General features: G+C 42.2%; 1 protein-coding gene and 1 long non-coding RNA gene across 3 annotated transcripts in view; one reads left to right on the forward strand and one right to left on the reverse strand.

Moving 5' to 3' along the window:
• LOC142194681 (uncharacterized) overlaps positions 1-14,695 on the forward strand; it is a 431,520-nt gene that overhangs the window by 13,021 nt on the left and 403,804 nt on the right. The gene's annotated exons all lie outside the window — the stretch shown is intronic.
• SH2B2 (SH2B adaptor protein 2) overlaps positions 1-14,695 on the reverse strand; it is a 68,501-nt gene that overhangs the window by 8,669 nt on the left and 45,137 nt on the right. Inside the window, exons 3-6 of the mRNA XM_075263954.1 lie at positions 11,329-11,430; positions 7,562-7,653; positions 5,876-5,970; positions 2,915-3,100 (exon numbers count right to left, since the gene is read on the reverse strand). Coding sequence (XP_075120055.1) covers positions 2,915-3,100; positions 5,876-5,970; positions 7,562-7,653; positions 11,329-11,430 — 475 coding nt within the window. The remainder of the gene's footprint in view (positions 1-2,914; positions 3,101-5,875; positions 5,971-7,561; positions 7,654-11,328; positions 11,431-14,695) is intronic.

Here is a 14,695-nt window from a genome sequence, read left to right on the forward strand (position 1 = left end):
AGCCGGCACGCAGGGGGTTAAGCGGCCGTCCGGCGTCAAAGCGGAAGTACCAGGTGCAGCCATTCATTTCAATGCGTGCGTGCTGTTCGGATCGGCTGATCCGAACAGTACTCGCTCATCTCTATTCCCCAGCATTCAGGAGAACAGGGTATAGTAAAACTCCTTACCTCCTCCTTGTGAACGGAGCACCACTGCGCTTGTGGATGTGGTTCTCGATTCACTGCTATGGGGCTGCCAGCGCTGTTAGAAATTAGTTCTGTCAGCCCCTAAACAAGGATGGACCATTAATCACTCAAGTGCACTGGCACCCCATTCACAGGGAGGAGGCATGGGAAATTTTGGTTCCCAGTTTTCCTGGTTGCTGGGGGGGCCAAGCAGTTGGTTCCCCAGCGATCTAACACTTATTCCCTATGTAGTGGATTAGGGGGATCAGTGTCTTTAGAGTGTTACTCCAATTTTCTTTTTTTTTTTTTTTTTTTTTTTTTTTTTTTGCTGCTATTGTGTTAGAGGGTGTGTGGAGAACATTTTCTTTATTAATCAAACTTCCTTTCAATAGAAAACATGCTATAAATTTCCCAGTAGCAATGCTTAACTTAGAATTACCAAGTAGACTCTGTACACCTGTACTTATTGCAGCATGCAATGGCTGTATCTTCATTTTTACACCACCTAGAACAGTGTTGGCAAACCTATGGCAAGCATGCCAGATGTGCCACTCAGAGCCCTTTCTGTTGGTGCATGATCAGTTGCCCTGATCTGGTCCATAGGATAGGGGATTACACTGACTGCAGAGTGTGACCTCTGCTAGGACGATGTAAGTCATCAGCGTCTGCAATCAAAAGAAGGAGGACACCCAGGTGCTCCTTGTGGGACTGCAGGTAAGTAGCAGAAAATACCCACTATGGACCATATAGTACCAATGTGGAGCATATAACACAGTGTGGGGGCCCACTGTGGAACATATACTACTGTGTGGGGCCCAGTGTGGAGCATATAATACTGTGTAGGGGCTACTGAGGAGAACATAATACTGTCTGGGGGCCACTGTGGAGCATAAAATACTGAGTGGGGCCACTGTGGAGCAGATTTTTAAGCATAGGGACCCCTTCACTATTTATATCACATAGTATCTGTTTTATAGCAGACGTGATATTAGTACAGGATGTAAGAACTTTGCACGGTTACTATAAAACAGATCCTGTGCGATGTAAATAGTGAACATTAATTGTTCAAAAAGTACTAAATGAAGAGACCTTTACATTTCAGTGCAAAGTTGTTTGTATTATTGAAAGTTCTGCAAAGCCCCATTAACACAACTGTATATTGCGGGTCCATAATTGTCCGCAATTGTGGATCCGCATACTATTAAGGTTAAATTGCTGTGTTGTCACTTTGTGATAATTTAGTAGGTTTTGGGTTGCAGGTTGGGCATTCTGTCTCTAAAACCTGACGTAGAAAGATGGTTCTGGTATCACAAGAACATACAGTTGGGAATGTGATTTTATATACAACATGAAGTACATATGAGGTTCAAATTCCTGTCTGTTTTTATCTAATGAGGTTCTGTTACAGTTAGTACTGGCAGCATATGAAAGCTGAAAAACATTTTTTTAGATGGTATAAAACCAAAGATAAAGCCATTTCAAGTGACTATTCCCACTTTGGCATCAGCTCTGGATATTCACAATACAACTGTGTACAGACTCTCCTTACTAACAGCTCAGTTAGAGGGTTGATAAGGAGAATGTTACAGCCTCTTTTATAAGGGCTCGTTCACATCTGCGTTGTGAACTCCGTTCTCCAGGTTTCCGTTTCCTGCCTAAAACAGAGGCAGGAGACGGAAACCTGCAGGAGTCTTTCTCACCCATTTATTTGAATGGGTGAGAGAGCTGTCCGGCCGTGAGCGGCGGTGAGCGTTTTATGCTCTCCGCCGCGAAACCGGGTTTTATAAGCCGGACACAGAGTCGGACATGCAGTACTCTGTGTCCGGATAAAAAAATCCGTTTTCGTGGCAGAGAGCATAAAACGCTCACCGCCGCTCACGGCCGGACCCGGTCTGTGCTTTCCGTCTTCTGGCATGCAGAAGATGGAAAGCACAGAACGGAAAGTAGAACGCTGGTGTGAACCTAGCGTAAAATAGAAAAAAGTAGTTAGATAGGTTAAGTATATAACAAAAATGGTCACCAAACACCCTCTGACAATAGCGAAAAAAAAAAAAAAAAAAAAAAAAAAAAAGGGAATTACAATTTAATGGCACAACGCCTTTAAAGGGAACTTATCGTGTGGAAGATGCAGTGTTATCTGCATGCAGCATGTTATAGAGCAGGACTCGCAAAGTGTATTGATGTACAGTTTTGATTTTTAAGAAAAGTTCTAATGCCCATTCTGACCTGTACCTGATCCTGCACTTACAGCAGCTCTGTCCTATTCAACCATGATGTAGCTATAGGGGTCACAATGTCACAGTTGCAACTAGGCCTTTAAGCCATGATGGCCCCTCCGACAACACTTATTTCCTTTGAGATCTGGCAGTCTATGCATTGTAAATCCTTCTCTCCCCTGTTTGGTGCACAACGTTCCCTACATACTCCTTACCATGTCAGAAGATCATTAACTTTACAGTGCCAAAACTAGAGGTAGGCAAAATATATTTGTGGAAGGAACTTGTGCTATGACAATGCTTTCCTACATCTATCTCCCTCTCTATTCCCTTGAAGACTGTAAGCCCCTGCAGACAGAATCCTCCTTCCTCCTGTTCCAGTCTCATTCCTTTAGTTCAGGTTTATTGTACGTGTTTTTTGTCTTCTGTTATATAGGTGAACCTACATATGCTACTCATTACTACAACTAAAAATACCATGCACTTGTGACCATTGTAGAGAGCAACGTATTTCTATTCATCTGCTTAGTGTACCTGCTCCTTGGTTAGATGCAGAAGTCTCCAACGTCTGCAGGAAGTTCTCGAGAGGGACATGTACCAGGTGGTCTGCTGAAGAGTGTTCCCTGCTCCGGATTTGAGGAGTTACAGCAGGTGGAGGATGAGGAATGGCAGACATTGCAGAAACCTCCTGACCACACATTTCCAGCGGCCTGTACGCTCCTGATATGAATACAAGAAGATAATGCACACACCACATTTTACATATTTCATTTACTGAATCGAACAGCATCACCCACTTCAAGCAATTAAAAGAATACATAACACGGTGCGAACAAGGCTGGCAAAAGTGGAACATATAAAACATGTCATGAAATATTTAGCAATGAATCTTAATAAAAGCCAAATATATTAGCACAACAAATGAACAGGTTTTCTCCTCAACCCACTGACTAACAGACGACGTAGCAACAGAGCCCCATACTGTATTCCATATGTTCATTTTATGGATCCTGCACATAGCGCTGTTGACGAGATCATTAATCATTGTACAAGATGGCTAGAAATGAGAAACATTATCGCTTTTAGCCATGAAGGCCAATAACTAGACAGATCTTATTAATATTCACGCTACAAATATGCCAGTCACAATGTCTTCTGTAAGGCCTGAACTGCCTCTGGATTATAGAGATACAAACAGACTAGCTTCTGATCCTATGTAATAGTAACAGAGTCCGTGTTCTCACTGCTGTATAATAGTAGATGAAGAGGAATAGAAGAGATTTTGACTTTATATAAGCACAATAAGTACAACAAATGCACCGATCCAAGGTCTGAACCACACAAAGTGAACGGGGTCCCTCATGCAGATTTCAGATTGATGACCTATGCATAGGAGAGATCATCAGTATCCGATCTGTGTTGGGTTTGACATCCGGAGCACACACAGATCAGCTGTTCCAGTAGCCTCCTGATGCTGTAGCTGCTGTAGTGGACGGAAGCAGAAGTAGCTCTGTCCCTATTCAAGTAATATGAGTGGAGCTGCAGCCCCATCCAATGCATAGCAATGTAACCAGGGAGCTGTAACTCCGCTCCTATTACCTGGATTGCACTCACTGTCCACTGCAGCAGCTTCTGGCTACCAGAGCAGCTGATCTGTGCAGGGTCCATGTGTCAGATCCCCACAGATCAGTAAGGCAGGGTTCACACCACCGTTGGATTCCGTAATGAAGGTGTCCGTTTAAAAGAAAAAAAGAAAAAAAAAAAGGACACTTATAACAGACAGTAACTGACATTAAGGGCGGGTTCACACCAGAGCCCGATCTCAGTTATGCAGGTTTCAGTTTTTTGTCGGCAGAAGAAGGAAACAGGCAGTTAGTGTCGCCGGTGAGCGCCCATGAGAGTCTTCTGCTCTCCACGGCAAAACAGTGTTGTTTTTTGTTTGTTTTTTAATCGGACACAAAGTCCTGCATGTCTGACTTTGTGTCCAGTTAAAAAAAAACTAACAAACAAAACTGTTGCACTGCAGAGAGCAGAAGACACTCATGGGCGCTCACCGGCGACACTTTTCAAACCGGCGGACACTTTTGAAAACTGCCTGCCGGTTTCCGTCTCTTGCCCAGTTTCTCAGGCAGGAAATGGAAACCTGCATAACTGAGACCGGGCGCTGGTGTGAACCCACCTTAAATGATGTTAATGTGTCCGTTTTTATAACTGATGAATTTAATGGATCAGTTAAAAAAAAACGGACACATTAGTATCAGCATCAGTTGGTGTCCATTTTTTTATACTGTCCGGGTTTTATTGGCCGTTTATACTTTCTGAGCATGCACAGAAAATAAACGGATACAAAATTATGGACAGTAACTGATGGCTATCACTTACTGTCCATTACATGTCGCTGTCCATAGACCTCAATGTTAAAAAAATAACGGACACATGATATGAAGCCATTTCAAGCTAACTTTATATGTCCAAGCACCATCTACATGTGCTTGGACATGGCTCAAAGTTTTAGGTTTATGAAATGACAGTAATCTCTATTACAAAATTATCTGACCCCTGTATAAGCAATGCCAACCCTGCTGCCTCTTGTGTCACCTCCTCTACCCCATAGATTGTAAGATCTTGCGAGCAGGGCCCTCAGTCCCATTGTGTGAAATGAGTTTCTTTTGTAATGTATCTTTTTGTCTGTAATTGAACCCTATAAATTGTACAGCGCTGCAGAATATGTTGGCGCTACATAAATAAAATTTATTATTATTATATTGTGGAACCTCAACATTATCAGGTACTGATGAGAATTTCTGCACAACACTGCTGAATATGTTGGCAATACATATACAATGAGAAGTGTGACTCTGGGCAGAAGCAGATGGCAGAGAGTAACCGTTGCGTACCAAGCATTAGTTTGATGGAAATGAAGTGTTGTCAAATGCAATAGACAGAAGACCTGCCCCACTCCGTTCCTTTAGGGCATCTGTAGTTGAACACATAATAATCAGGCACATGTTAGGCAGGAATACTATTTGGTACTTATGTGCAGCAGTTCTTCTTTGTCTCCTATTTCTTGTAATAACTGTTGTGTCAGGTTTGCAGCAATTTTACACTGATTTACTGCAGCCAAGTGGTAGTTGGGAAAAGGCCTTCAATAATAATAATAAAGTTCTCCACTTGGGTAATGACTAACACTTATCTTCTAACTACAGGGTGGAGATAAAGTTACCAATCTCTAGGAACACCAGTGATCACCAAAATAGGGTCTTCGAGTCCCCTATGTGAATACAACATTGGTATGTAAGGGTCGCACTGATCCATTTACTTCTAAGGGAAAGAGAGATTGCAGAGTATGGTGGTCCATGAGTCCTATAGAAGTGAGTGGATTAGGTCCCATCAGTTGAACCTCCAAACATTTGCATTATTAACAGCAGAACCCTTTTAAGTAACTGACGTGTCTAAAGGATTACTTTAATCTGTATCATGAGCTAAACATCTTACCTTCAGCAAGAAACTCACAGCTACATGATGAGATACGATTAGGCAGACATGCGCCCTGCTCACAAGAAGAAAGTTCTATGTCATCTCCGCTATCTCTGCAAAGAAAAATGATAATTGACCCATGTTCTTAATGCTAGCGAATATTAACAAAGAATCTATTGCATCTTGGGGACCAAAAATCAGATTCATAAAATACTTGTGCAGATAGAAGATTGGTGGGGTTTGATTTTTTTTTTTTTTTTTAAGATTCCACCTAAAAATCCTTCTACAAAAAAACTTTGTGTAAACATACCCTAGGGCAATGACCCACATTGCAGAAACAAAGTCAGGAGTGGATTGACCAGAAAGGAGAAGTATAAGGGCTAGTTCACCCATGAAAACCGTGTGGCGAATTTTGGTCCGGAAAAAAAACGCTTCCTAATTAGTAAGCGTTTTTTCTACCTTGAGGTGTTTTTTGGAGCGTTTTCTGGAGTGGTTTTTGGTAAAAACCGGTTCAGAAAACGGCAGGTGGTTTTTCCCTGCCGGGCAGTGAATGGACCGTGAATAACCACGTTGCGGTTTTTGCCAAAGACCACGACAAGGTTTCAGCCTCCCATTCACTTCTATTGCCTTCCTGAGGCGGAATCCGCCTCAAGAAAGGTCATGTCGCTTTTTTTTTCTTCTAGCAGCAACATGCCGCTAGCGGAAAAAAAGAATGCTAGCGGTCTCCATAGACCACCATTGTGAGGGGGCAGATTATGACGTGGATTCCGTGCCATAATCCGCCCCTTCTGTGCCCTTATGAACAGGCCATTAGAGCTTCCTATACATTTCTCATTCCTTTTGTAGCCATTCTTTGGCTCAAAAAAATGCAGCAAAATCCACAAACAAACCCCAAAAAACCTGCATATCCACAATGTGGGTCCTTAGCCTGAGGGTCCATTCACATGATGGAAAATGGTGAGTAATTTGGGGTGGAATTTCAGCGCCGAAAAAAGCCTCCTATTGACTTCAATTGGTTCCTTTTTCTGCTAGCAGAAAAAGGAACCCATTAAAGTCAATGGGAGGCTTTTTTTTTTTCAGTGCTGAAATTCCACACCAAATTCCTCAACATTTTCCTCTGTGTGAATGGACCCCAAGAGAGATTTTTCAGGCAAAAAGCAGCCATAAGCAGTGCATTATATTTTGATCCAGAATACCATGCTCTATGAGATGAAACTATACTGCCACAAATGTTAGCCACCATTTAAGTAATTGATAACAAAAAAACTGAACCTTAAGGCCGGGGCCCCATGGGCCGGAAACGCAGCGATTTGGCCGCAGTGGAAACGCTGCTGGAAAAATCGCAGCCTTGTACAGTACTTACAAAGTGGATGGGATTCATGCAAATTCCATGCCCACTTTGCAAAAAAGAAAATAAACAAATAAAATAAAAATCGCAGTGCGGACATGCTGCGATTTCCAAAACCGTTGTGGCTTCCCCATAGATATAATTGTAACAGAAGGTCTGTGGAGGCAAACTTGCGCAAAATTACGGGCGCAAAATAACGCGGCGTATACGCTCGTAACTCCCATTGAAATCAATGGGATCTTTTTGAGCGCTCAAACTCTGACACGCCGTATACGTGCCAGATCACGCTCAATTTTACATAGTGTGAACGCACCCTTAGCCTAAATTAAGAATAAAATATCAGAAATGACACTCACCCAGGATCTATGCAGTCTTGTATATCAGCCACCCAAGAATGTTTCTGAAGAGAATCAATGGTTTCTAAAATATACTCTGCGCTATTTTCTACCTGAAAAGCAAAAATACATATAGTGTTATTTTTATCGCCACCTCTGTAAATGAATAACAACGCTGCATTCAATACAAACCAGTTATACACAATAAATCCACATAATACTCACAGAACAGGATACTACTAGACTTTCTCACATTGAATTACACCTGTGATCTGTCTACATTACTTACTCATTTACGCTCAGTGTGGTAACCATACGTCTTAGGGTTTGGAAACCATTTTTTTTTTTGATGTGTGACAAAATGTGAGAAAGTAGCTGTCACCACAAATCCATCTGAACTCGTTTCTGATTTATGCCTTTGCCCCAAGGTATAGACTTCATTCTAACCACTGCTGGCTCAGATTTGCCATGTAGGTTTCTAAAGGTGGCTATAGAAGATACCATAAAGAGTGTTTCCTACAATCAGAAATAATTAAACATTTTGCAAAGTTTTACATTTTTCTCTATTCAGCTCAATGTTGACGGTCTGATTTCTTGACCAGTTACCAACAGATATGTCCATGAATGCAAGAACTTTCTATGCTCTGGGACTTGTCAAACTCAGGGCTCGTTCACATCTGCACCCGGTCTCCGTTCTGCAGGTTTCAGTTTCCTGCACAAAACAGAGGCAGGATACGGAAACCTGCAGGACTCTCACCCATTCATTTGAATGGGTGAGAAAGCTGTCCGGCCGTGAGCGGCGGTGAGCGTTTTATGCTCTCTGCCGCAAAACTGGTTTTTAAAATCCGGACACAGAGTCGGACATGCAGTACTCTGTGTCCAGATTTTAAAAAAAAAACCAGTTTCGCGGCAGAGAGCATAAAACGCTCACCACCGCTCACGGCCGGACCCGGTCTGTGGTTTCCGTCTTCTTGAATGCAGAAGACGGAAACCACAGAACGGAGTGCTGAACACAGGTGTGAACCTAGCGTAAGCCATGTTTTCCTTATTGCGGACACTACACATATGAAGATAACCCGCCGCAATAGGGAAATCGTGGCTGAGTTTCAGACTATAGAAAGTTCTAGCATTCATGGCTGTATCCTTGGGAAACTGATCAAGATAACAGACTGTTGCCACTAAGATGGATAGAGAAATTCTTTAAAACGCTACATTCAACTATAAATTGTCTACAAGTTTAACTATGGTTATGTTCGTGGGAATATCCCTTTAAGGCCATTGCCCATTTTCAATAACTAAACCACCAGTGTGGTAACTAAGCCTCAGTAAGGGAGGGGCTCCGGATTCTCAGCTAATGTAATAAATCAGACAAGATATATGTATTCATATGAAGTCAGTGTAAGGTGACTAATCCTACTGATGATTTCACTGAGCTGATCATTCTTCCATGCAGTCATGTAAGCTTAATGCATGGCCACCAATTCGGCATCTTATTCTCCAATTTATTTAACTCTCTAGGGACATTGCATAGATGTGCTGTCCAAGATCGGAGTCACATCCACAGATATATTCACTCACTGTATACTAATTCTGGGGGATCTGTTCACCGTACTCACCGCACAGACACACACTTGACTCAAATACAATCCTAAAAGGAACTTCCGCTTCCAGCTCACCCATCATAATATTTCTTTGATTACAATATAGATTTTTGTATCCGCCAGGTCCACTGCCACCACGTCTGCATTAGTCAGTACCCTGGGCTTGTTAATTAGTTTGACTATAATTGAATTATCACCTGGGACTGGTTCTACTTTAGCCGTGCATTATAATTACTGCACAAATTAGACTGAGAATCCTGGATTGCACATACCATTACATAGACTGCACTAACCCATTGAAACAAACTCCTCAGCGACGCTGAACATCAATTAAAACATATTTTATACAGTATGGTATAACATTTTATCACACGTCCATTCACAGTGAGGTTGGACATGTGCTTTTTTTGGCTTATACTGTATATACCAATCTGAAGCTTTATTGTATGTTAAATATATCTGCCCATTTATTCCTCTGCTGTGCTATCTGTAAGGCCTATTCACATCTGGGTTTTCATGTGAGGGGTCAGTACAATGAAAATGACAGCAGTGATGGATCACATGACAGGTGCCGTGCCCACCAGTGACCCCGCTGACCAGAATAGGATCCTTGGAATTTCTGTCCTGGAGTTTGTCATATTACAACACCTCCTGGTGCCTGCTGACATTTTTGTAGAAATACGCAATAGAGCTTCCATTGCAGACGTGAGCAGTCCCTTTATATACTATTGTAGTAATACCTGTTACATAATCAGTAGCTCAAGCTAAATACTTCAGTCTCCTTACTGAAATGCCGAATTCATTATGAACATCAGTCTTCTCTCTGTGGTATAACTTATCCTTAGCTCACCTTAAAAGATCTGTTTAGTCCTATTCATACATCAGGAAATGCCTGTGTAACCATAGACATACTCACCATAGGAATTACTAGCACTCTGCAGGATGGCTGACAAGTCTGAGAATCCCCAAGTGCCCACAAGTCTTCTATCAAATGAATTTTATAGTGATTGATAACCTGTGATGATCAGTTTTGTATAGCAGGGGGTACATTTTGTCTAGTCGTTGGTGCTGTATATTAAAAGAAATAGTAAACCTAGAAGTGAAAGATAAACAGGAGATTCTCTGCAGATTCAATCTGCAAGATTTTCTGCATGTTCCTGAACAAACTTACTGAAATCCTACTGATCTGTTTCATATTCAACCATATTTGTCATAATTCAGACAAGGCAGAGGGGGGAGGCTCCTGCTGCAGCCAGTTGACTGGCAACCAAGAAAAGGATAGTGAACGGATGAAATGGCTGACCTTTATATTGCTTTATTTCTCAGTTTAATTGTAATTTAATTGTCTTGTATTACAATTTCCCCCTCTTTCTGTATCCTACCCTTCTCATCTTGCCACTGCTTCTTCCCCTTCACTCTCCAATTGTTATTTTTACTCAGGTCTTCTCGATGACTTCTCTCATTTCTAGTTTGATTGTTAATGTTTACATCATTACTTCAAGCCACTCTGCTGCGTCAGAGTTTATGGTTGTCCTCTGCCCCCTAATAGCCTTATCCAATTTCTATGTCCCCTTCTGTCCTCCCCACAATGCATCTTCTCTTCTCCACGGTTATGTTGTTGTATGTGCACCAATGTAAGGTGTTGGATCTTCTCTTTTCCTTTTTGAAAAGCCAAATAAAGACTTTAAAAAACCCTTCTCTTATCCTACATAGATATCTGCAGGTCATATACAGGGTGTTACTTCACTGATGGAGAACATAATCCAAAACCCAATCTCCATAGACTAAAGTGTTGCCTTCCAGTTAATGCTAAATTTCACTTTTGAGGTTGTGAACAAGCCCCAAAATTTGACAGGGGCAGATTTTGTAAGGGCTCCACTGTGGCATTTGGTTGCAGGGAAACTGCAATAAAGTCTCAGAATTTCCCCAAAGGGGAAAAAGTTGTAGAATGTGTCAGAATCTCTGGATTTTACTGTGACTTTTTAATCCAAGGGTGAAAATATTTCATGTGGCACAAGGCATTGTAATGTCATGAGAATATTTCTCATGTCTGGGCTCAAGATATAGTATATAAGAAAACAACTGCTTCTCCTTGTTACAGTAGCACTTTTATACAATATAATAAATTGAGACAATCCGCAAAACAAGATAGAAATATCCAATAAAATTATACAAGAAAATCTGTACCTTTAGTACAAATGTGTTGTCCTTGTCAGGCATCTCCAATGGCATTGTAGTGCGGACCTCGATGATGGCAGACAGAGGAATGCTTACTTTAGGTTTTGAGGACTGTAGGAAAATAAGAAACACAGTCACCATATAGCAGGGTTTGCCAATCTTTGCAGACTTCAGGAAAATACCAAAATACCAAATAATTTTTACCAAAAGACAAAAAACATCCTAAGGTCTCATATCATGTTGCATGAAGGCAGGTAGTCAAGTTTCTAACCAGAGCGTCTTAGTCCCATTTTGGGTTTTCATGACACCCTGCCAGGAGCAGGGCTAGAGCCTCCGCAGCGCCATGCACAAGCTGCCGGGCCTCCCCCACCTGCGCTCCCGGGTCCCTCACTTCTGGGTCTGGGAGGCAGGCCGAAACCTCTGCAACGTTGTGGGGCAGTTGCCGGCCTGCTCCTGAGCCGGACGGGGGACTGCCAGTTTGCAGCCTAGCGATGGGCCAGAGCCCATTTAAGTTGGGCTCTGGCTCCAGCCTATCACTGACTATTCAGTTGAAGTAGTGTCCTGATGGTAAGCTTTTACCTGTGTCTGATTACCTGTGTTTCTGACCCCCTTGCTTTGACCTCTGAACTTGCATTTGTCTCCAGTTCCTGAATTACCGTTTTGCACTGCTAAACCATTCCTGTTACCGACCCAGCCTGCCTGACGTTCCATTGGATTACCCACTGTACTGAGTTTCTCTCTTGGTGATGACCCTGGGCCGTACGACTATGCTTAATCTCTGCTGCCATCTTCTGGATCCTGGACCTACACTACTACCTGAAAACATCTGCTGGTAAGAGATCTCAGAGTCTGGTTTACCGTGATTTGTAGTGCGCTGTGTGTTTGGCGTTTCCGGACCCATAATGCTCTGTCCAACAGTGCAGTCAAGTCCATCTCCAACATCTAACGCTCTGGTGAAAACCATTGTGGGGTTGGAGTTGGTGCGGCACGGGAGGTGTTGAACACACGGCACCATATTTACCATTTCAATCTGAGTATCTAGTGCTGGTTCTCGCGATTAGCCCAGATCTGCATCTGTTATCCTAACACACCCCAGTTGGGAATACAACTATATAGCATGGCAAAGTATGGCTTAAGTAATTCAATAATCATAAATGTATAAATACATTTACTGAAAGCCCCTTATGGCTGCCATAACCCTGGTGTCCATAATGTCAACCACAAGCAAAACACTAAATTTTACCAGTTTGCTTTTTTTTTTGTTTTGTTTTTTTCCATGCAAGTTTTCTTTAACAGTAGCCCACAAGCCCTATAGAATTATACCACCCATACACTAGTGGTTGATTGACAGACATGGTCCTCACTCCCCCAATTCAGAAAAGAAGTAGCCACAAGACTAGTAGCCACTAAAAAGCAAAATGGCAGAATTCATCAAGAGAAATCTAATGTGTACATCTTTAGATTATCGGAAGATCCTACAGGATGGCTTCAGTTATTACGAGAAGGCCCTAAGAACCTGAAGCGTTGTCAGATCTGTTGTCTGCTCAGGAAATGTTACCCCTATGTACCAGACAGCTGTGAAGCAGGCGGTGAAATTGTCATATGCTAACAAATCACACGGCACAATATAGGATGTCTGGATCAGAACAGTTTATGTTTCCATGTATGTCACCAAATGTGTCATTTATACGATCATTAAAGACCAGATCTGCTTATAGGCTATGGAGATTTCACACAAAGGACAAAGTCAAAGCGTAAAAATGGTCAGTGTCATCAAAGGGTCAAAACAAGTCTCTATTCAGACAGGAAAGCTGCAGTCACTTACTGAAGACTTCAAAGGGTAGAATTTTTATGAAGTAGTATAAACCAGGAGAAAATAATCTGGGGTGAGCGAGTCTCCAGGGAGTAATTCATTTTACCAAGAGGAGGGGGCGCTCTCCCACAGTGCATTAGGTATGTAAATAGCATGTCTGCTGCAGGAGAGGATTCACAACCGCCATAGCATAGCACAAACAGCCGGGGACGAGGGCTCATCCATAATTTACACATGTCATGTTGGAGTCTGTAATACTTACAGCCTTAGGCACGTTTCCCAGGGTCCAGCTCTTCTTGGACAATTATATGGCCTTATTATTAAGTTACTGTTATTGAACTTATTATAGCCATAGTCAATGCAGTTAGAAGATGTAGAAACTACATCAGAATTTGCCAGGCTATGTTGTGCAAGACATTGATCAAAGCCAATGACTTAACCGATTTTATATTGGTTCTATGATATAATACAAGGACACCTGTAAAGTTCAGTAATGTATCCCTAATGTCTTATAGCTTCTCTTCCACCTATGATAAAATATACCTGTAGAGTTTCATAATGTACAACTCATGTCTTATAGCCCCCTTTCCCACACCTCATCATTCCTGAGCAGTCGGTCCAAGTACTTTTGGTGCCTGATCTGATAATTTGGCTCTTTACTGTCAGGTGGGCAGTGTCAGACAGGAACTGGCATAAGAGCATGATTTTGAAGTATGGCACTACCTGTATCTGATTGGACAGTGTTAGAGCTATGAATCACACCCCCTTACTTGGCCCTGCCTGAGACTGCCCACTTGACTGTAGATGGGCTAATCATATCAGCCGCCAAAACTAACTGCCATGATTGCTCAGGAATGGTGTGGGTCGAAGAGAATTACAACTGTGCGGGAACCAGTAGAGCGCCACCTATTAAAGGATGCAGAGAACTGATGGAGGCGTGAAAGGTGGTCATACAAATTAAATAAATGTAACGTATATTGGGTTTCTTGACTCTTTCCCAACTGGAAATGTCAAGAGAAATGGATCAGGCATGTTGGATTTCAACATGCCCAATCCTTTGTTCAAGGCATGTGTCTGGCAGAAGCTTATTCCCCTCATTTTATTAAGAGTACATGCATGCACGTGGGAATGGGGGAATCTAAGGGTTTGCCTCTGCCAACACCTGGCATTTCCATCAAGTTTTCCAGCATTCCTGATAGCAAGACTAGTGTGATCTGCAGCATTACTCTTGCCATGAAATATACCAGAACGCCAACAAACTATTTAGAATCAAGTAGTGAAACATAATGCTTCAAATCTGGTTTTTACTTTCAAATGTAGATTTTAGTCTCACATTTTCTGCACATGGTTATGGAGGCTGTCATCTTGCCTGGGCTGCGGTATACAGCATTTAGAGATATGCTTTACAGCAGCCATGTGAAGCATAGACACAGAGCTCATGGTGCAGGGAGGGGGAGAAGATAAACTAATATCACATGTTGGGAATGGTGGTCCCTGTTATTTATATGTAGTGGACACTTGTCACTAATCCTATCTGTGCTAGTAGAGCGGTGAGTGCTGCAA

Source organism: Leptodactylus fuscus, chromosome 2 (assembly GCF_031893055.1).
Source record: "Leptodactylus fuscus isolate aLepFus1 chromosome 2, aLepFus1.hap2, whole genome shotgun sequence".
NCBI lineage: Eukaryota > Metazoa > Chordata > Amphibia > Anura > Leptodactylidae > Leptodactylus > Leptodactylus fuscus.